Source organism: Arvicanthis niloticus, chromosome 17 (genome assembly GCF_011762505.2).
Source record: "Arvicanthis niloticus isolate mArvNil1 chromosome 17, mArvNil1.pat.X, whole genome shotgun sequence".
NCBI lineage: Eukaryota > Metazoa > Chordata > Mammalia > Rodentia > Muridae > Arvicanthis > Arvicanthis niloticus.
Window position 1 is genome coordinate 27,124,724 of NC_047674.1, and position 24,278 is coordinate 27,149,001.

At 42.0% G+C, this 24,278-nt stretch overlaps 1 protein-coding gene and 1 pseudogene across 2 annotated transcripts in view; one reads left to right on the plus strand and one right to left on the minus strand.

Moving 5' to 3' along the window:
- The first annotated feature begins 5,019 nt into the window (after nucleotides 1–5,019).
- Nucleotides 5,020–5,521, plus strand: LOC117722639 (peptidyl-prolyl cis-trans isomerase A pseudogene; annotated as a pseudogene).
- Nucleotides 5,522–8,273: 2,752 nt separating this feature from the next.
- Nucleotides 8,274–24,278, minus strand: part of Tmem182 (transmembrane protein 182) — a 42,627-nt gene continuing 26,622 nt past the window's right edge. For both annotated transcript variants that reach the window (XM_076914954.1, XM_034521097.2), the window contains one exon: nucleotides 8,274–10,355. In XM_076914954.1, the coding sequence (XP_076771069.1) occupies nucleotides 10,135–10,355 (221 nt within the window). In that variant the 3' untranslated portion in view covers nucleotides 8,274–10,134. The remainder of the gene's footprint in view (nucleotides 10,356–24,278) is intronic.

Below are 24,278 nucleotides of genomic sequence, written 5' to 3' on the forward strand. Positions count from 1 at the left end.
TGTGTAAGAGTGTATGTGTCTTTGTGTGTATGTGAGAGAGTATGTGTGGCGTGTATGTGTCTGTTTGGTTTGTGTGTGTTGTGTATATATGTCTGTATGGTGTGTGTGTATCTGTGTGTGTGTATGCATGCATGCATATGTATGTGATGTGTGTTTCATGTTGTTTGTGTGTATCTATATGTGTTGTGTGTGTTGCATGTGGTTTGTGTGTGTCTGTGTGTGTTGTGTATGTGTTGTGTGTGGTTTGTATGTGTTGTATATGTGTGTTGTATGTGGTGTGTGTGTATTGTATGTGTTTTGTATTGTGTCTGTGTTTGTGGTGTGTGTAAGTGCCGTATGTAGTTTGTGTGTATGTCTGTGTTGTATGTGGTCTGTGTGCATGTGTGTATGGTATGATCACAAGAACACAGTACCCTTGGCATCCAGAAGAGGGAATCAGACACTCTAGAGCTGGTACTTATGGGCTGCCCAGCACTGGTGCTATGAATAGAACTTGGGTCCTCTGGGAAAGCTGTATTATCTTAACTCTTAACTTCTGAGCAGTGTCTCTGCCATGGTAATACATCTTTCTCTCTAACCTTCACAGCACTGTGATTTAGCATATATGTTACCCAAATTTTGTAGAAGGCCACTTTTTTTTTTTTTTTTTTTTTTTTTTTTTTAGTTGTTACTGATTTTTGTTTGGTCAGGTTTTTCTTTGGTTGTTTTTGAAACAAAGTCTTTTGTAAAAGCCCAGCCTGGCCTGGAACTCGACTATATACCTAAAGATGACCTTGAACTCCTGAATCTCCTATATACTGGGGACACATGTGTATGTCATGCCGTCTTTAGTGGGCATTCTGGGGCATTCATTCCACCATAATGTGTGATAATGAAGGTGAGGTTCAAATCCACTCTTTCTTTGCTCACCACTCGCTCCTACTTTCAAAGCTCTCATCTTCTGCTTCTTAAGCAGGGACAATTGTGGTTTCTTTTTAAGAAATAATCTTCTAACATCAATGGCACCTGAAGGCTTCTGGGAAAGAAGGGGGGACAGGGGAGGAATGCAAAGCCCAGCTTTGAGGAAGCACAGAAACTCAGCCTGAAGGGGAAGGCCGGGGAAGCGTTTGAAGTCATTTGAGAACGCCCTGTCTCCCCTTGGCAGGTCACTCCATTCTTTCCGTCCTATTTAGTACTCCGCATTCACTACAATGTATAAGTTCTTAAGCAAATGTAGAGGGAGGAAAAGCTAATGTTCCTGATAATACAGCCCATTGGAATGACGGCCCAGCTAGACTTCCCCTGTGGTGAGAGCAAGAGCTGTTCCTAGAAGTTCTGCATCAAGAAAGGAAATCACAGAGACCGAGCTTTTAATTTCAGAGACCAGGCCTCGGCACGGTCACTTCCATAGTGATCAGTCGTGTACCGGTTTGCAACATGGGTGCCTGGCACAGCCACAGTAACGTGATCTGTGACTGAAAGAGCTGCCAAATAGCCCATGCAGCCCATGCAGCCCATGCAGCCCATGCAGGGGCTGTTGGCCTGCTGTGAGTGGCAGTGAGGACTGGCTTCAGAGTGAAGCCTCATAATAGGGTTGCAAGCACCGCTGATAGATAGCAGAGCTGGTTTTTATTATCTCCCTTTGTTTCCCCATTCAAATAGAACTCCCATTTTTAATGGTCATAATTCCACTCAGAATTATGTGTTTGGCAAGCCTATCCCAATCATGGCCTTGGGTGATTTCTCTTCTTTGGTGGTCTGTTTCTCTATATGGTTAGAGTCAGCCCATCTTGAAGTCTAGTGGGTTCTCCTCTCTGTACCAGACATTATAAACCAGCAGAAGCCATGGAGTGTATAGATGTTTCCATAATGGTGGGAGTGAGATGATGGTCTGGGGAAAGGATGTAGCTCCTGACCTCTGGAGGATAAGAACAAGGTCTGCCATTATAGAGACATCATAATTTAAAGCAACAACGGTGATAGTTGATACCCTTTATGAAAGAATTACTTGGTAGCGGGCACTATTCCAGGTACCTAGAGAGAGTTCTTCACTGTCCAATTGCATGCATGAATAGACCGGAACACAGAGGACTTGCATGGGATTGTGGATCCCAAACGCTTTCTCAGGGGTTGCCTGACTCTGGTGCCCATACACAACTGTCCTAACCATCAGCAAGTAGGACTTGGTTAAAAGCCACACTGGATACCTCCCTGGAGGATTTAACAGCAGGTAGCATTGCTCAGTGCCTTGCTTGAAGGAGTATGGGCCATCCCAACTTTAAGGCCACGCCCCTGAAAGCCACGCCCCTCTCCACACCAGGGCTTTTGCTACAGAGAAGGCACCCTTTCTAAGTAGGGCTTTCTAGATTTTGCTACAGAGTAGCAGATGTTGTTCAAGTGGCTTAAGACTCCCTTCTGCCTTGCGTTAATGACTCACGTGGCCATTGAGGATGCCACAGACAGACCGTGATGTCTCACCACCCCGTTCCCTACCCCGATGCTAACTCAACATGAATCAAGGATTTAAACAGGATTCGCCTTGTGCAACTTTGTTTTCCTTCACACAGCTAATGTAATGTGAGCCTTTGTTTCATGTAGAAACACTCAAAGCAGTTTTCTTTCACAACTATGGAGAACACAGAGAAAGAGCATGGAGCCTCACACACCTAAAAGCTTCCTTTCTATCCCTCCTCCGTGTGTGACTTTGAGCAAGTTACATGCTGTCTCTGTTTCTGTTTTCTTCTCTCCAAGAAAAATGAGTACTCTCACAGCCACTAAGACGCTGCTCAAAACCTGATTTACCTCTAGTTTCAGCCATGGCTTACCTTCCATTCCATGGACACTTAGAAAGCACTTTTTATGTTTCCTCTGGGAACTCAGAGGTTTATGCTTCTCTGACTCACTGTCACCGTAGGCAATGCCCTTTGTATCCTTTTTCTGTAGTACACAGGGGCAGTAGTACCGAATCATGAGCTCTCTAGGGAACAAGGCTCAATCTCAGAGCAGTCCAGCATGCACTCAAGAGTATGGCTTGGCTGTGGTTGGAAAGCATAAACAACCTTTGAGATATACTTAATGATGCAAAAGTGGTAGTATTCAGTTAAAAATAAAACTTGGGCCCGGGAGATGGCTCAGAAAGTAAGAACACTTTCGACTCTTCCAGGGGTCCCGGGTTCTAATCCCAGCACCTAAAATGTGACTCAAAACCATCTCTAATTCCAGTCCTAGGGTATGTGATGTCTTCTTTTGGCCTCTGTGGATACCAGGCACACAGACATAGATGCAGGCAAAATACCCCTAGACAAAAAAAATAAATAACACCCATAGTACACATGCCCATTAAATGCACACATAACACACAAACATACACATACGCACAGTCACACATAGCACATGCACACACATAAAATACACATATAAAATACACACATAACACAAACAAAACACACACAGAGACTCACATAACACAGAGACATATACACATAAAATACACACACATACACACATAGCACACATAAAACACACACAACATGCTAAGTCTACAAAACTTTTAGTCTGAAAAGCCTCCTGGTTGCCTATTCAAGCAGCTCCTGGCTCCTAGGGCCAGAGGACAGCATCGTTTGTTGCTCTCTTGCTGTTATGTTCCTTCCCACTGAGTATCTATGAATATGTATTACTTCTGTAAAACAAAACAGCTCGGAGAGTTAAAATATTTCATTAACATTTTTTTTCTCTCTGTCCTATTATGTGGATTAAGCAGTCACCTTGGAAACTGTTTTAGAGAGAGCTTGGTAGGTAGCGAAACCTGGGCTTTAAAGTTGCATATTTCATGATGGAAACAGCACTGTAATAAAGCGAGTAACAACATTCACTCAGAATATCCAGCTACCTGTGGACTGGGAAGTGTTGGGGGGGGGGGGGGGGAGAGACTCTTAACTGCTGGAGATGAGCCACAAGCTATGACATGGCGAAGTGCAGCCCTCCAGTGGCCAGTAAGGATAGTCACACAGAGAATAGAAAAACTAATTTCTCCTTCATTGCCTCTGAGGGGTAGGTGTAGTTACAGGCTAGAGTTGGGGGTGTGGTAGAATGTCTGCCCTGCTTGTTCAGGGCACTGTTCCACCCCAGCACCGCTCAAAATTAGTAAGTTCCGGATCAAGAGAATGAGAAGTCTTGTGAATTCAACTAAAGCCTGTATTTAAAATCCTCCTTCATGTTATTTTACTTTATGACCCCCTTTTTAATAATATATTTTTTCCTTTGGTGTCAAACATTTTCCTAGATCACCAACGGGCAACTTCCATATTGCAGAATCTCCGGCTCAGAATCTAGTGCAACACTGTAGCAAGTCTTTGCATTTTCTCTTGCTTTTGCTTTCATTTTTCCTTTTATTTCTGTGACAGGTGCCCCAGGCTGACCTTGAATTTGAGATGCTCCTAGCCTAGCCCCATGAGATTTACAGGGGGTGCCTTCAGATTGTCCTCAATAGGAAACTGAGATCTCACAGCACCAGTGGGAGCTGCTGTGGATTTTCTAGATAGGCGTGAGACTCCAAACTTCAAAAGTAAACCACAAGTTTCTTCTTAAACACTATTAGCGAAAGTGAGTCAGGGAGCACCTACTGTCTAAGGAAGACAGAATTCTCTAGTCACAGCAGCGATAGACCAACTCTTTTGTCAGCTTCTGTTTCTACTCAAAATTTCTCTGTCAGTTGACTCCATGATCTTATCGAAGGGCTTTGCCAATGAGTGATGTGGAATGTGACACTTTCTATTTACCTTTCTTTATGTGTTGTGTATAGTCTACACTGTCTACAGTGTAGGAGCCTCACACTGAAGAATGAAAAGATCAGGACTGGTTTAGTCAGTGTTATATAGGCAGCACCCACCACCACGTATGACACAGTGCATGCTCACGGTTCACATTGTTGAATGAAATAGCTAAGGAAACTGATTGAAAGTAAGGTGCAATCATTTGTGGATTATACATTTAAAACCCAGGATTGGGGCTTTGCGGATGCTGTTGCCGTTTGTGGCAGCCATGGCAAACCCCACCGTGTTCTTTAGCATCATGGCCGTTGACAAGCCCTTGGGGTTGTGTCTTCTTGGAGCTGTTTGCCAATAAAGATCCAAAGATATCAATCAGAAAACTTTCCTGCTCTGGACATGAGAGAGAAAGGACTTGGATACAAGGGTTCCTCCTTTCACAGAGTTATTGTAGGATTCAGGTGCCAGGGTGGTGACATCACAGGCCATAATGGCAATGGTGGTAGGTTCGTTTACATAGAGAAATTTGAGGATGAGAACTTCATCCTGAAGCATTCAGGTCCTGGCATCTTGTCCATAGCAAATGCTGGACCAAACACAAACGGTTCCCAGTTTTATACCTTCTCTGCCAAGACTGAGTGGCTGGATGACAAGCATGTGGTTTCTTGGGGAAGGTGAGAGAAGCCATGAGCAGCATGGAAACCCTGGAGCATTTTGGGTCCAGGAACAGAAAGACCAGCAAGAAGATCGTCATTTCCGACTGTGGACAACTCTAATAATTCTGACTTGTGGGCATCTTACCCACCAGACCATTCCCTCTGTAGCTCAGGAGAGTGTCCCCTCTTCATCTGCTCACAGTACCCTGTAATCTCTACTCTCACTGATGTTCTCTGGGTTCTTGATGGTATCCAGAAGATGTTTTTAAAAGTTATCATTTGCACTGGGAATGAATAGGGAAACATTATCCACAAATTGCACCTGTAACACCACATACTCCTGAATAAGGAGCAGAGAAATGCTGTGATCTGTGCTTCTATTGACTAAAGAGAAAGAAATCTATGTTTGCCATGGTATTGATCACTGCAAACTCACAGTTGAGAAAGAGGTTCACAGAAGTCTTCTGTGATAACTCCTACCTCTATACCACCTCACCAGCAAAATAAAGTAACAGCCTAGACAGAAAACCATTGACGAGAACTCTTAAAAATTGTGATAAGTATGCCAAAGTATAGTTCTCCACAAATGATGGTTGGGATGTGGATGGGGAAGAATTCAGTTTTCTTTAAGAAGTTAGCCACCCAGAGTTTGACCATGTGCTAGTCAAAGCTAGCTAGTTCAGTCCATTATCATCAAGGTGGAAACATGGCAGCATCCAGACAAGCATGATGCAGGAGAAGCTGAGAGTTCTGCATATTGTTCTGAAGGCAAACAGGAGAAGACTGGCTTCCAGGCAGCTAGGAGGAGGATCTTAAAGCCCACACTCACAGTGACACACCTACCCCAACAAGGCCACACCTCCTAATAGTGCCACTTTCCATGGGCCAAGCATATTCAAACCACCACACCTAGCATTCACCTCCCTCACATGCCCACGCTGAATTTAATGCTAAATAAGAAACCAGAGCTCTGACTTTTGTCAAAGAGTGTAAAAACTCTGAACTCTGCCCCCCAGTATCTAGGGATTGAACATGACATTGGAACACACTAGGTAACATTTCTACCACTAAGCTATATTCCCCAGAACCCCCTTTTCTTTTTTTTTAATATTTAAAATGGGATACTGCTATGATGCCCAGGCTAGATTTGAACTCACTGTGTGATTTAATCAGGCTGTGAACACTAAGATGCACTTGCCTCTGCTCTAAGAAGCTGGGGTGACTGTGAGAAACAAGGCTCTTGTCTATAGCTAGCCTTAACTAGTTATTTTCTCTTCCCCTCCTCCCCACACCCACCATCTAGTTTAAAGAATTCTTTTTTTTTTTTTTTTTTTAGTTTTTGTGTGTGTTATAATATGAAAGACATAAAATCTTCCTCTGTCCTCCTTGATTTTGAATATATAAGATAGTGTCTTCCCAAGTTCTTTCTGGAATTTCTCTCTTACATTCGACCATTTCTGAGAGGTCTCCACATATTTAATTCCTCCAGACAGTCCATGAAAATCCATTTTTCTATTCATCTCTGTTTATGAACCTCTCATTCCCCCTGGAGACACACCAAAAGCAAGTCGTGTTTTGATTTTCCTCGTTATTATGTTTCCCAGCACTATTGGTGTTTTCTGATAATGCCTCTCCATGCCTGCAGCCTCAGGCCCAGCTATGGACTAGTCATCTGTGTTTCCTCTCACGTTCTAGGTTCTTTTATAAGCCTAGCTTGGTAACTGTCATGAAAACACAAATCAAATTATGACTGAGTTAGGTAAATCATCATCCATTGAGTGACACTATTCAGGTGTCATCCAGATGTGATGATGTCACTGTACTCCACAGTAAACCCTGTGAAGCTTTCTCAACCCTTGTACAATAACTATACCTATTGGCTTACCTTTTACACCTATCAGTTTGCCTATCTATGCATGCCTATAATAATAGCACTCTGTCTGTTTCTCTCTCTGTTTCTCTCCCTCTCTGTGTTTCTCCCTGTTTCTCCCCGTTTCTCTCTCTCTCTCTCTCTCTCTCTCTCTCTCTCTCTCTCTCTCTCTCTCTCTCTCTCTCTCATACACACACACACACACACACACACACACACACACATACACACACACACCTACATGTATATTTTAATGATAATTACCAAATGGTGCTGTTTGCTCTACTCTACTCCCTCACAAATGAATTTAACCTTTAAATTCAACACAGCATTTTACAGATTCCTGGTAACGATGACCACAGAGAGCATACCACAGAGTCTGTTATTTCAGACACCCCTTCCATCAAACCTAAGCCAAACCCTATCATTAAGTTGCTGTGTAGTCTCTCCAGCTGGCTTTAATTGGTGCGTCATTTGCCACTCTCTGACCTAAACCCAGTGAGAAAGCCCAATACACAGAGACATCACAGGTTTCCAAACTGCAAGCCATCCCTCGCTGCCTTCCTTACTCACTCCTTTTAACTGCACCGCTGAAGAGCTATCCTATTTGTTAAATGGAAAAGTTAGAGTACAAAATCAATACTCAAAGAAATTTTCACCTTCCCCTTGACTGCTTCCAAGATAAGCCTGTGTACCCCAGACAGAAATAAACACAGCATGGACAATTGGAGAGCAGCACCCCTCAGACATGAAGCTCTTTTGCTTCTTTTCAAGCAAGTGTATATATCAATCAGCCCAGCAGACACAACTTACCCACACTCCATCCTCTTCATAAGCAGTTGAGAACGGTACTTAGCATCAGTGTGAGTGTCATGTGACAACTCAGAGAGACTTTGACGGTGTGGCTCTGTATAAATTGTCATGTCTGTCAGCTATCTGGCCAATCCACTTGTGATAAGCAAGCAGTAACCACGTAAGAGAATGAAAATAAGGGCAACTATCTGAAATTTATAAATATTCAAACTTTTACTAGAAACAGCTTGCATGAGAAATTTAAATGACATACAGTCCTGAAAAGGGTTCTACCCCAAAATTCTACAAAAAAAAAAATGTATGTTCAGATGACACAAACTAACCAGATACATCTAAGTGTTGTCAGGAAAACATAATGGCATGCCATACCTTAATATCACAGGCTATGTGCATAACTGAACCAAATGAAAGAAAGCCAAGAAGCAAATGAGCCAGTATCAAAAAGAAACAAGATGACAATGTGAAAGTAACACAAAGGTGTATTGATGTCCTTGAAATGGTTTGCAAGGTGAGCTGAACCCCTGGAGTGTTACATACAGCTGTTACTATTTCAGGCAAGTCTGGTCACTAAAACGCCCTCGTGTTTTAGTAGATAACTCAGGCTCCTGCTACCCTTCCAGGTCTCCCTCTGTGTATAAAGCAGGCTTTAGTGAAGGCTGAGGAAGCATTACCACTATACCTACAACAGATAAGAAGAGCTAAACCAGCCTTTCCAGAGCACCTTCCAGGTGGTCATCACCCTGACTCAGTGCTGTCTTTCCTTCTTGCTACAACTGCAGAATGCACCATAGGATCCCCAGCAAAGCCTGAGGGCTGTGTGTTTCTCAGTGCCTCAATGACACCAAACCCCTCCTTGATGGAAACTTCCAGAATGCAAGGTACCAGTAGAAGGAAGCCTCCCAGATATGGGCATGATTTTAATCAACAATCCTTGCAAATGATCCTTTTTGATATGCAAAATGCCTGTGCTAGTGAATAATAAAGAATTGTACTTTCCCACAAAAACCTTTTCTTGCAGGAGGTTAGAGGAGATTGTGGGTCTGTGAGAGTTCTGGCATGTATGCCAAAGAGGATGAAATCAAGAGATACTATGCAATCAAATGACCAGAAGAACTAGATCCTGTAAAACATGGGGGAGAGTTAATATGCCGTGGTCTTCATAAAGCAAGGCTATTATAATCTTTGCATGGATGTATCTGGAAACTTTATAGCTGGACAATATTAAAGGCTCATTCTCTCCATAAATTTAAACATGCTGAACATCTTAGCAATTTAAGTTTTAAATGGGAATTTTAAAATATCGAATGGAATTATGTGCTAAGCTGAGGCTCTCAGCTTTTACAAATTTTAAACCATATTACAATCTGGGGTTATCCCCTCTTTAACTTCACACAGTTCTTATCTGCATTACATACTTTGCTGTGTGTTTGCTGCTTTCCAACAGTGTAAGGTTTCTGTAAGCATACATAATCAAGAAGAATCTCAGATGATGCCGTTGGTAATAAATTAGACTAACTGCACTTGGTATTATTGTCATGGCCCTTTTGAACTCGGGAGTTCAGAGCTCCAATAACAAGAACAACTGCTACCTATTTTTAAATTAATGAATCATTGGCTCACAGAAGTCAGTGGGTGAGAGTATCTGGGCATGTAGGTGGGAAGAAACAAAACCAGTTGTAAGACATTTGTTTTCCATTAATTATTCTCCCTGTTTTAAAAAGTAGTAGAAGTGAATGTCAAGGAGAAATTCAACCTAAGCTTGGTTTGCTGTGGGTGATCACATACATACCCTGTGTGTACTCCAAACTGTAAGATGGACCCACTACCTGCTCCCTGGAGTGTGAGTTCCTTGCCAGCACAGACAGCTTTGTGTTCTAGAAAAGTCAAAGGATCTCCTTTATGAGGAGAAATCACAAGAAAATTGACTCATTAAGAAATAACAACTCCAAATGTACATCCACTAATGTGATGTAGATACTGTTGCTAACACAAAACAAATAGGGGAAGTGTGGTGCTTTGAGTTCTCTCCTGAAAACTGTAGTGGCAAAAGTTAGTGATGTATCTGAATATGCCGTCCAACAACTAGAAAGAGCAGCCCAGCGAGCAGAGAGAAGAATATGCCAGCGGGGGCCAGAAAAAATGACCAGCCATACAGAACAGAGGGGGTAAACTCCCAGCAGTCTCTCATCTTCAAGGCTCTGTAACTTTCCATGTCAGCCACTGCCTGGACCCAGATGACATACAGTATCACCACCAGGGAAAACAGGACACCTGAGGAGAGGAGAAGACCGTTAGCCTCTGTGGAGATATCACCCCTCCAAACCACCCTAAAGCAGTCCTTTGTTTAATGTGTTCTGAGCTAAATCAGACACTGTCTGTGTTATTCTTTATCAGCTAAATCAGCAGTTTTAATCTGTGGTGCACAACCTCTTTGGAGCTTCAAATGACCTTTACACAGGACTCACCTAAGACCATCAGAAAACAGGTATTTACATTATAGTTCATAACAGTAGCAAAATTACAGTTGTGAATTGGCGATGAAATAATTTTATGGTGGGGATGGATTACCACATGGTGGACTATGTCAAAGGGCCGCAGCATTAGGAAGGTAAGTAGACATGATATTGGTTTTTATATTTTAAAGCATTCTGAGGAGAGCTGTATCAGCATAAGAGACAATAACCATAGTTGATAAGCATTTATTGAGTGCTTACTGTTTGCCAGGTACTGTGCTGAATCTATGAATATTTATCTTAGCATGTATACACTTCAACTGATGCCAGGTTTGAAGGGAGAAGTGTAGCCCATTAATACTTCTTTCAAAAATGGCAGTGAATCAGTGGGAATAGTCCCATCAGCCCCACAGCATTATGGGTATACAGACACAACTAGTGGTTTTCAGCCCAGGTTCTTCAAACTCTTGCTACACCATGGAAATCCACCTAACTCTATATAGCTGGAACCGAACATGGTCGCAAAACCAAAGTCTACATGAGCATCACACGAGGACAGACATGACTACTTGTGTGTACAGAATGGGCAATGGCAAACAAGTGTGGCATGTTTTTAACCTCCACTTTTATTTTATGTGTATAGGTGTTATGCCTGTGTTTATATATGTACCATATGCATACTCTCAGTTCTAAAAGGAGGCCAGAATCGAGTGTTTAATCCCCTAGGACTGGGGTTTTGGACAGATCTAAATCAGAAATGGAAGGAAATGGCTTTTCAGAGCTCAGCCATCCAATTTGCTCAGCACATTCTTGATTGTCTTACTATGCCAAGGGGTGATGCGCCAGCAGAAAGAAGCTGGAAGATTAGACACAAAAGAAAGGTTTGTAACCATGCAGAGATGTGCTGGTATCTGAGCTTACACCTTCTCATAATGATCATTTCAGTGACAGATCAATGTGAAATTAACCAAGATGTTTCCCTAATAAGACATGCTTTTCAAGCTGTGATTTATAGTGTAAGTTCATATGCTGGCCCACAGGTGGAGCAACCTCCACTGAGTAACAACTGTATCTGAGAAACAGCAGAGGTGTAGCTTGAGAGCAAACTTTTTCCTTATTCACTTTACATCATGCTCACTGCCCCCTCCCAGTCAACCCCTCCCACAATCCTCCCCCCACCTCCATTCCTTTCTCCTCTGAGTGGCTGAGAAAGTGGGTATCTTTCTACCCTAGCATTTCAAGTCTCTGTGGGGCTGGGTACAACCTCTCCCACTGAAGCCAGATGAGGCAGCCCAGCTAGAAGAACATGTCTCATATACAAGCAGCAGCTTTTGGAGTAGCCCCCACTCCAGCTGTTGGAAACCCACATGAAGAACAATCAGTGATACTCTGTTATGCTTGCAGACAGGAGTATGTTGTCCTCTGAGAGGCTCCACATAGCAGCTGTTGCAGACACAGACATCCAAAGTCAAACAGTGGATGGAGGATTGTGGGTCCTGAAGGGGATAGGAACGCCACAGGAAGACCAACAGAGTCAACTAACCTGGACCCATGTGGCTCTCAAAGTCTAAATCGCCAACCAAAGAACATACATGGACTGAACATAGGCCTCCTTGCACGTATGTAACAGACATAGAGAGCAAACTTTTAACAAGGCTTTACTTGATATTTGGGCAAAAATGTAGCTGTGCCATGAGTCAGGCCGTGACTATGCCAGGAGTCAGAGACTCTGTGCCTTAGAATACATTTTACAGCAACTGCATGCACAGCATTATCTGTTAGTGTAAAGGTTTGGGCACGTGCACAGCAGCATTCTTTGGCTTCTGCAAACACTGGGCAGCTCTTTATGTTATTTGTGGCTATGGTGTTGGTCTTCCTCCTATCACAAAAGCACCATCTTTTCAGATATTCTTACTAAAAATTTAAATTGCCTCTGTGAAGAATCAGCCCCTTATATGCATCTTTTCAAAAGCCATGATTGGATTTTGAGTGTTAAAAAGTACATTGTGGGCAATGATGTAGATGATTATTAATAAGAAATAACTTGTACTTAAACAACTCTGTTATTTGTAGGAGAATCGCATTATGAAAGCATTAAAAATACTCATTTATTTAATTTTTAATTTGTTCATTAATTGACATAAATTAACACAGTCCATTTAATTTATATGAAACCAGTTTGTGATTCTATCTTACCCATGGGCCAAAACAGTCAGTATCTCCCTACAAATTAAATTGTAAACAATAAACAGGGTTGGGAGACGGGGGGGGGGGTGAAATGCTTTAACTGCTAATGCTGTAAGATTTAGCCAGGAGAACCTGCGCAAGGTCTAGGATCACGAAGAGAGTCAAGTAGCTGCTACATATAGCTAGACTCATCAAACAAACCATCAATTCTAATTGGAGCAAATTCACAGTAGCAGACTATAGGTGATAGAAATCAGAAACCTAGAAAATGAAACAATGTAACAATGAGCACAGTGAAACAATGTGACAATGAGTGAGTGTGATAAAACAATGTAACAAGTACAGAGTGTGCAGGTGAGACTAATAAAACAATGTGGCAATGAGTGCTGTGAAACAATGTAACAGTGAGCACAGTGAAACAATGTAACCATGAATATAGTGAAACAATGTGGCAATAGGTGCAGTAAAACAATGTAGCAATGAGTGTAATGAAGCAATGAGCCCATGAGTACCTCCACAGGCTCAAACCCTCTACAAACCTAACTGTAAAGGAGCAAAGGGTAACTTTTGCTGAAGAAACCTATCAAAGTGATCACAGTTAACATTACTAGTGTTATCTATGTCAAACTGATGGGGGGGATAGTGATGTCACTGAATGGGCTGGATGCTACATCAAAATGCAGAGCCTAATCCAGTCCTGAAAAGGCATCACACCCAAATCCAACACCGTTTCAAGAACCCATAGGCCCGTGCTCTTCAAAAATTTTGAGTTCCTGAAGTCACAGCAAAACTCAATCTGATTTGACGGAAACTCATGTGGCACAAGTAAACATGATCCATAGTCCTGGGTCAGGTTCTTTGTTATAAAAGAAATTAATAGGATGGTTACAGAAAGGATAACAGATGGAGATGAGTGAAAGCACTTACCACTTTGGTGTAAAGTTGAAGATAGTCCCATATCAAGTAAAATAAAATGACTTCAAGGGAAGGTGGAGGAGGCAAGCTTGTGGTCACATGTGCTGGGAGGAACGTGGTTTGAGGAAGGAAGGCAGCATGTGTATCCATTGGAAAAGATGTCCCTGTTTCTTGTCCCTTTGGTAGGACACTGTGACTCCTCCTAAGCAGTCACACAGTGAGCTGGCAGATGGAGTGTCTCTGTGCGACAGCACTGCTTACATGAACTCTCTATTATCTGTTTACAGTTTAGGATTTTGTTATGGAATGTGAACACTAACAGGCTAGGGTAGCAAAGAAGCTACATTTCAAACCCACCTGCCACACTGACTTTAGTAGGATAGAAATCAGTGCTAAGATTAGGCAGTCGTTGTTTTAAAATAAAATCATTATTACATGCATTATTATCAAATATATTTCAGAAGCCCAAACTTATTTGCATCTAAATTTTATGATACCTGATTTTTGGAGTCTAATTTTAAAAATTATTAAATAGATCACTAAAGGAAAAAAATTTACAAAATGGTCTCTAAGGCCATTGGTATTTATGGTCATGATGAAAGGTGAATAAGGAATTTAGTGGCCCAAAAGGCAGAGAGAAACCCTCATAGACAACATGTATGAGTGGCAGTTAACCTGTACATTTTATATTGATCGGCTCACAAAGTTCTTTCCTTTATATGCCTAAATAAAGTTTAAAAGCCCATCCCCTCACTTCCCAGAAATAAGGGGCATAACATTCAGTTACAGATTTTGACATTGAGCATGTTTGTCAAAGATGGGAACAATCAGAGAGAGGATAAGCATCCTGTGGACTCCCCTAAGGCCCCAAGGCCAAAATATTCTCCACATAACAAGAAAGCTGGTCCTGTGTCACACACACACACACACACACACACACACACACACACACACAGCAGAAGGATTTACTATAAAACCTTTCTCACTGTGGTATAAAAAAATAAAAAGCACATTTGTATGCAGGAAGTTGAGACGAAGGAATGAAGGCTTTTTCTTTTAAAGAAGTAAGGTAAATTGTCAAAGATTTATGCTCATATCTAGCAGTATGTGTATGTGTGGTAAACTGAAAAAGAATGTCCCTCATAGTCACAGGCATTTGAATATCTGGTCCTTGGTAGATTTTTTTTTTTGGGGGGGGGGTTTAGAAGGTCTGACTTTGTTGGAGGAGAAGCATCACTAAGAATGGGATTAGAGAGTAAAACATCTCCTCTCTCTCTCTCTCTCTCTCTCTCTCTCTTTCTCTCCCTCCCTCCCTCCCTCCCTCCCCCCCCCCCATATTTTGAAGTATTTGAAGGTGTGATCTCTCAGCTCCTGAAACCACATCTGCCACTTGTCACTATGTCCCCATAACATGGTAGACTTACATCCCTCTGGATATGGCTATGTAAGCAAAAAATAACCTTTTCTTTCATACATTGATTTTGTCATTGTGTTTTACTGTAGTAGCAGAAAGGTAACTGATATAGTGTACGTTACTTTTTACAAAAGAGTTTTGGGGAGTGACTTGAAGTAATAAACTTGATATTCAACTGTTTTGTTAAACTACATTTCCTGTGTCTTCATTTAAATGAAAGGTGGTGATGACCTACTTCAAAAGAATTATGAATTTAACGTAGTTCTTTGGTTACGCATAGGCATGTTCACTGGCAAATCACTTCAGTTTTTAATGGACTTAGGAAAGATCATGCAATGTCATAATTTTAAAAGTCCTTTTCCAAGGAAGTTGAGGTAAAAAGAAAATTAGAACCATGTCAAATGGTTTTTTTTTTTTTTTTTTTTTTTTTTCTCTTCTTGGAGATTCACATGCTTTAGACATAGGGAAAAATTCATCAAGGACCTCTACAGAGAACCAGGAGGTCAGCATAGCAAAGTCTGGGGATGATTGGCCCAGGTTAGCTTGTGGCTCCTTTCAGCGGATGAAAATTAAATTTAAGGATGTAGGATGACCTGTGCTTGTCACCAGCACAGAATGCTGAGGCAGGAGGTTTGCTGCAAATTCAAGCTTGGTTATGTAGTGAGTCACCAGACCAGTCAAAGATATACAGCAACTCCCCAAAGAAAGAAAGAAGAGGAAGGAGAGGAAGAGGGAGAGAGAAGAAGGGAGGGAGAACAGGAGGGAGAGAGAGGGAGGAAGAAAGGAGACCTACAGTAGCTAAATGTCTGTCAAGACCAAACACGATCCCTTTGGTCTGAAACACATTCCCAGAAGCTCCAGAGAGATACAATGACTCTCAAAGCAGAACTATCTGAAAGGCTGGCAGAAAGTTCCACTAGGGACAAAAAGAAAGAAAAGCCTGGGCTCATGGGCCTGTTAGGGAGAACAGTGATGGAGAAGATTTTCTTAGCCAGGACACTCAGAAGAAAGACAAAAAGTGAGTCATCCCACTGTCACTTTGTAGTGGAAACTGTGACTCATCATGAGACAAATTCATCATGAGGCTGTGTCACAAGTGTCTGTAAGGGGACACTAAATGCCTCTCTCTCTCTCTCTCTTTTTTTTTTTTTTTTTTTTTTTTTTTTTGGCACCAAGGATTTATTATGCAAACAGTTTTCATACAAACATTTAGTAGCAGCCTAGCTCCCACCTCATGTTATACTCTGGTATTTTGGTGTGTTTTCTAATTTGGTGTCCTTTCTTTTTCTCATTTTTTTAAAGTGTGAATAGATAAGTTTTGGGGAGGGGGGAGTAAATATTCTGAAGCCACAATATATTTATCACTTGTGGAAATCTGTCATGCCTTTTCAGTATCCCAGCCGCTCCCTGCCCCATTCCAAATATGTCTCACTGTGAATTTGACTTTGGAAGATCTTGCAAGTGAAGCCCCTACAGCCCGTGGGGTCTCCTGGCATTCTTCACCAAGCATATACAACTCCTGCCCCACCCCCACAGTTTATGTTAGACGTAAACAGCAGCTTGTTTCCCGGCTTGTTTTCCATTCACCTGCATGTGAACATTTGAGGAATCCTAGGTGTGGGCTATTGTGAGTTAATCTAGGGTAAATGAATTGTTTTGTGCTACCCTGCCATATGCATAGAGTTTTGAAATAACATTTGCTTAGGCCAAATAGTTTTATGGGAGAGGATATCAATAAACTCTTATGAAATTCCTGGCATACTGACAAAATGCCCCTGGTTTCACTTGATGCTTGGCAGGAGCTGAATTACCTTCTCTCCAACTGTAACACCCTAGCTGCCCTGCTCAGCCCAACTGAAGACACAGTTCTTGAAAAGCAACAGAATACAACCTAAATTCTACACTAACCCTGACCTTTAAGCAGAGCTCTTGATGGTCGCTCAGTGGTGCTATTGAAAAATTACATTTTCTGAAGTCTGTAGCATGGGGGGGTCATTTTGTGATCACTTGTTTTGGGGCCCTTCCAACTTTTCAGACTTTTGTAACATAAAATAATATATGAATCAGTATGAAATACAAGGTGTAATTGTAAAACACCTGTGAACTAGCCTCTGACCTAGAAATGAGAACATTACTCATCCTGTGTCCATTTGGCTATGGTTTCTTTGGAAGAAGATATGTTCTTCCAATATTTAAGAACCATTTCTAGCCTTTTGTTGAAAATATTAATATTTACATTAAGAGAAAGAACTAGGTGACACAGGGCTGGCTGCCTGAGAACAGGCAGCAATTCAGATGGAATTTCCCTTTCTATAGAAGGTTAAATTATAAATTAACATACTACGTATAATCATCTTAAGATGCCACAACATTTACAAGCCTGTCTTCATATGATTTAATGACATCCTGGCTACCTAAAACATGTCAGTATTTGAGGCCTCTGTGCACTTCCACAAGATGTGTGTGCCCTGCCAACGGGGGACTCATATAAGCTGACCCTCTCTCACTGTTAGTGCTACTGCCAAGTTCAATCCTCTATATGTTATTAAAAAAAAAAAGAAAGGGGAAGTCTTCCAAGTGCACACTTGCTAGATGATAATACTTCTCATTATATTCTAAAGCATTTTCTAAGTAATTTCATAAAAATTGCATTCATTAAAACTAAGACTGCTTTTCTGGGCAAACAAGCAAAATGTTCTTTAAAATATGTTAAATTGTGTTTTATAATAATTTATTGGTTCCTCTTTACACTAATATGTTATTGTTTTCTCTTAGAATCAAATGATGCTCTGTTTAATGTATCCTATTTTTGAAGTTGAAAACAACTGATACACTGTGTCCAACACTCTTGACTCTTCTCCATTCCTTTTCTGAGACTTCTCTGCAGCCTTTTGAGTTAGTCCTATCTGCCCCTGTGCTTACAGTCAGTTTACCAATCTATCTGACCGACATTCACCACTGCACACAATACTCTACCACTTCCCAAATCTACTAGCTGTTTTTTTTTTTTTTCTTTCATTCTCTGGAATCCAGATTTTATCTGGTCACGTGATCCTATATAGTACATACTGGGTTTCCCAAACACGTATGATACTTTTCATCATTAAACATACTCATGCTCAACACAATGAGCCACATTGAGAAATGGGAATTAACAGAGAGTTCTCTACAGGCATTCGAGTTGCAAGGGTAACTTACTCTAAGGGTGATTTTACTCACAACCACTGAGTTTTCGGATGTGTTTAAAAGGCACAAGTCTGGATTCTGACCACCCTGGCTTTCATCACACTTTCCTGGCTTGAAAGCTTTCCACTTTGACATAACTCTGTGCATGTTCCTTACTTTTCCATCTGTTACTTTATTGGTAAGTGGTGATCATATGAGATCTAAGAAAGAGGTCATGAGGCACAGCAGTCAGCACTGTGCTGGGAACATGTTATCCTTAGGAAGCATCAGCCATCATCATCATCATCATCATCATCATCATCATCATCATCATCATCATCATCATCATCATCATCAGGGTTTGGCATGAGTTAGTGCTAACGGCTAGCGAATGTTTTCTGCAGTGTTCTAAAGCACCAGAGAATCTCATATGACCCTGCTGTGTCACAACTGGTCTGGAAAAAAAAATCAGCTCCTCCTGGTTCTTTCCAACTCTGAGACCTTAGGGCAGTGGTTCTCAGCCTTTCTAATTCTGCGACCCTTTAATACAGTTTCTCATGTTGTAGTGATCCCCCAGCCATAAAATTATATTCCTTGGTACTTCACAAAATGATAATTTTGTAACTGTCGTGAACTGTAATGTAAATGTCTGTGTTTTCTGACTGCCTTCGGCGACCTCTGTGAAAGGGTTGTTGCACCCCCAATTTGAGAACCACACTGTGACCTTGGAAGCTAGAGAGAATGTTTGCCTCCCATGTTCTACCACAAGTGGCCACTAGATGGCACCAGTCTCCCCAGTCTCATCACCATGGATTTTTTGAAAAACACAAAGCAATTCAGACTTGAACTCATCCATCTGGAGGGTGTTTCCTGCTTTACCTTTCTAGTTAATCAAATCCCCTGCGCCTTACAACCAGCCCTATCATTATAGAAAGTAAAAGTTACTTGTAGAGCAGCTGCTTAGTGTAGATCAATATGACTGTGCCGGTCCCAATGGATCCATACTAAAATGTGCTCCAGACCAAGGAAGATTTAACAAGATGGGAAAGTATAGGAAGTTTAAAAAGTTAGATAGATAGATAGATAGATAGATAGATAGATAGATAGATAGATAGATAGATAGATAGATAGATAGGTAGATAGGTAGATAGGTAGATAGGTAGATAGGTAGATAGAATAAATAACAAAGCAAAAACAAAAACAACAACAAAAACAAATTTTGGTATTCCTCAGCGACTTACTACTTGTTGTTTCTTAACCAAGTGACTGTTCAGGGGAAATCTAGGATGATATCCAAAATATATAAAGAACTCAAGAAATATGACATCAACAAGCCAAGTAATGCAGTTAAAATGGCAGAGAATTCTCAACAGAGGAATCTCTAATGACTGAGAAGCACCTAATGAAATGTCCAACATCCTTATTCACCATGGAAAATGTAAATCAAAACAACCCTGAGATTCCACCTCAAATCAATCAGAATGGCTAAGATCAAAAACTCAAGTGACAGCACATGCTGTCCAGGATGTGGAGAAAGAGGAACAGTCAGTCCTCCACTGCTGGTGGGAGTGCAAACTTGTACAGCCGCTTTGGAAATCAGTTTGGCAGTTTTTCAGAAAATTGGGAATAATTCTATTCAAAACCCAACTATACCACTCCTGGGAATATGCCCAAAGGATACCCCACCATACCACAAGGATACTTGCCCCACTATGCTCATAGCAGCTTTATCATAATACCCAGAAACTGAAACCAACCAAGATGTCTATCAAATGCAGAATGGATAAAGAAACTGTTGGTTGTTTACACAATGGAAAGCTATTCAGCTATTAACACAAGGACATCATGAAATTATCAGGCAAATGGATGGGACCAGAAAGGATCATTCTGAGTGAGGTAACTCAGACCCAGAAAGACAAACGTGGTATGTACTGATAAGTGGATATTACCCATATTACAGGATAGTCAAGCTACAATCCACAGACCCCAAGAAGCTAAGCAACAAGGAGGGCCCAAGGAAGGATGCTTGGATCTCACTGAGAAGGGGAAATAAAATAGACATCAGGGATGGATTAATGGAGGGAGCTGGGTGGGAGAGGGGGTGGGGAGATGTGCAGGGGATGTGTGGGGAGGACAGAGGGAGAGAGAACTGGAATCACTGATGGGTGGGCATCTCTGGGATGACCTAGAAAGCTAGGAAAATGGAAAGTCCCAGCCATCTATGACTAAGACCTAGCAATGAGGAATATGGAGCTGCAAACGATTATCTCCTGTAACCAGGCAGGACTTCCAATGGAGGGATGGGGACACCAATCCAGCCACAAACCCTTCGACCCACAGTCTGCCCTGCCTACAAGATATGCAGGGACAGGAGCCTGGCATAACTGTCATCAGAGAGGCTTCACCCAGCAACTGATGGAAACAGATGCAGAGACCCGCAGCCAAACATTAGGCGGAGCTTGGGGAAGCTTTTGGAAAAGAAGGAGGAAGGATTGTAGGGTCCAGAGAGATCAAGGACACCACAAGAAAACACACAGATGTAACTAACCTAGGTCCATAAGAGCTCACAGAGACTGAACCAGCCACCAGGGAGCATGCGTGCATGGGATGGACCTAGGCCCTCTGCGCATATATAGCACGTGTGGAGCTTGGCCTTCATGTGGGACCTCTGACAGCAGGAGCAGGGGCTGTCTCTGACTCTGTTGCCTGCCTTTGGATCCCTTTCCCCTAACTGGGCCACTTTGTCTAGCCTCAAGAGAAGAAGATGCAACTTGTTCTATTGCAACCTGATATGCCAAGGAAGATTGCTATTCATGGGAGGCCTCTTCATTTCTGAGGAGAAAGAGAAAAGGGCTTGGGGAGGAAGAGGTTGGGAAAAGAGGCGGGAGGGGAAGCTGTCATTGGGATGTAAAGTAAATTAATTAATTAATGAAAAATACAAAAATCTTCACAGATCTTTCCTGCATAGGGTTGGGTGAGGCTGACTTCCTTTAGCTACTATGTGGCATTTGTGCAAAATATCAGACCCAGGATAGCAGGAAGTGCAGTTTAGAAAAGCTTTCCCAGGTAACAGCAGTATCAGCACTCAGAATACATGTATAGGCACAGTCCCACATAAAGCCACTGAAGGTACCATGGAGGCACCACTTGACAGAGGAGCAAGAGGGTCATGAGGTCTTCATGTTCCCCTAACAGGGCTGCTCTGGAGACATCTTAACTGTAGCTCTGCAGATGATCAGCTGGGAGCTTTTTCTGCTCCAAGGCCATGAGGCAGACACACATCTGAACACAGCTTCTATCAAGCACTCTCTCCATAATAGTCTCCAGCCCAGTAGTGCTCAGAGTGAAAACAGAGCCCTGGGCTTTGGGAAATACTCCACTTCCTGTTAGGAAGTTCAGCTTCTGGCCTGTTCTGGAAGCCTACCCACCTCTTGCACAGTAGGAAAGTCATGCCTGAAAGTGACTTTAGCAAAGCCACCATAGCCACGTATTCATTCCCCAGTCTCATCACCATGGTCTTTTCATACAGAGTGCTCTATGGTTGACAGGCATAGGTGCTGTTCACAGACTTTCATAGTCTGTTCAGAGGTATATGTGCATCTGGCGCAGTTAGAGACCCGTGAGTCTCACCTGTCAGCAGTTTCCTTCCTAATCCCTTCCTGCTCTGGTCTCTTGTCACCTTGTGCTCTGACCAGGGTCTCTCCACATACTTTCTCCTGTTCCTTATATGGAAGAGTGTGGCTGGACAAGGTTTGCAGAGTGCCGTCCTGTGAACCTTATGTTCAGTCTCAGCTGAGGAAAAGGAGCCTCTGGGCTAAACCCACAGGTTCTGTGTTCTGTGATGATCACTTCTTCCTGCACATAGAACATCTGCAGTAAGAGGTTGCCATGGGTGCTCCTATGACAGGCAGAAATAAACATGCTTTCTTCCTAAGAACTTTGGCTGAATCCATGAGCTTCTGATAGAAGAGAAGCCACAGACTCTATGGTCTTCCAAACCAGTCTTTTCTGCCCCAGGGGGTCAAGTACAGGGTGAGCCTACACTGCTCTCTGGGCCCTGCCCTGAATTTGCACAGCATGAAAATATCATGGACCAACCCTTTGCCCACTCGACAGCTGCAACTTCAGTGTCCCTCTGCCAAGCATGGAACGCCCTGCACAGGCTTCTGCTGATGACGACAAAGAGCGTCTGTATGTGTACACGCCCGGAATGACTGTTTGGAATTCAGTCGAGCCCTTCCCTAAGATTCATCTGCCCAAATAAATACTCAGTCCTGTTTGTGGCATTGGTGAATTGGCCACACTACCCTGAGACCGAGCTGCACCTGTTCTTAAGTGCCTGGCAGAGCACAGTGGAGGAACAAGGCCATCTGAGAGAGTCAAGAAAGCGATGGTCTGACAAGCCCTAGGAAGAATGGGAATTTGGAACCCTTGGCCCATAAACTGAAATTTCCTCATTTTGAAATTTATGAAATCTAACTAAGTGAAGTATTTGATGCTCAATTCAGTGCAACTCTGCAGTTCACATGGTGCAAGGAAATCATTCCTGGATGATGAATCTAGGGCAAGAAGAGCAGTCTGTGTTTCTCGTGGGTCTCCATTATATCATGTAAATTTGAAAGGATAAAATTGGTAATAGACAGATGAAAGGTTTTAAAGTTCTTCTGTTGATAGTGTTCCATTTTAACACGAGTTGTTGACATCACTGTTGCTTAAAATCTGCATTTTATGGGAGAAATTTCTAGTGGAAAGTTAACTTTGGACGTCTCTGAACACATGGCCTTCCCTGCCCCAAACAATACAATGAACTTTGAAGTTTTGTTTCATGTAATGTTAGTTTCCTTGCAAAATCATGCACACATATTTTATAACTGTGCCAGCCATCAAGAAATTTAAAAGCAAGAGAATCTATTCTCATGATCACCTACTTTCATAGCTTTCAGGATAGGCATTGTCCCAGCTTAGAAGAAAATGGCATTTTAAAAAAATCTTTTCCAAAAAACATGGAATATCCTTTATATAAAGCATCCCAAATAAGCAAATACACAGAAACAGGTAGATTACTAGTTTCATGTAGATGGAAATGGGGTTTCTTTGCAATATGATTAAAACATTCTGAAATCATATAGTAGTGATATTTGTTTGAGTCCATGAATGTACTAAAAATTCCACTGAATCACATACTTTAAGATGGAGAATTAAATGTTATGTGGGTTCTTAGTAAAAATGGGAAAAGATTAAACAGCCATGAGCTCTAGCATGTGCATCCAACTAAAGAAAGGCATCAGAAAAAGGGACAGAAGGGGTTAAACGGGCTGCTCCCCAGAACGATGCTGTGTCAGCCAAGGAGTCATGTATGATCTTTATGTATCTTTACTATGAAGGGCTAAGCACTGGCTTATGTAAACAGGGCTGATGTATTGATGACTGATCATTGATTATGTTGAAGGACAGCATCATGGGCTGCCACTCAATGATTCTAAAGACAGCAGAGCTACCTGTCAGTTCTCTCCCCATAGCCTTAAATATGGCCTTACATGGAAACACTCGGTTCTCGTGATGGCAGAATATAGCATTACCATGTTGAGTTGGGTCATATATACTCAAGTCCCTATGTCTTGTTGGTTGTTGTTGTTGTGTTTTTTTTTCTTCTTTGTCTGCTTGACACAAGCTAGAGTTATCCAACAAGAAAAAAAAAAAAACACACAATTGAAAAGATGCCTCTATAGGATTGGCCTACAGGCAAGTCTGTGGGGCATTTTCTTTATTAGTATTTGATAATGGAGGATTTAGCCCATTCTGGGTGATACTACCCCATGGACCAGTAGTCCCAGGTTATATACAAAAGCAGGCTGAGCAAGCCATAAGCATCATCCTGCCATGGTATCTACTACGGATCTTGCCCTGACTTATTTTGGTGATGGACTTTGCCATGAATGTCTAAGTGAAATAATCTTATTTCCTTCCCAAGTTGACTTTGGTCACAGTGTTTCCTCACAGCAACAGGAACCCTAACTGAGATGCCATTTACTACTCTAGAAATGTAGTCATTGTCAATAT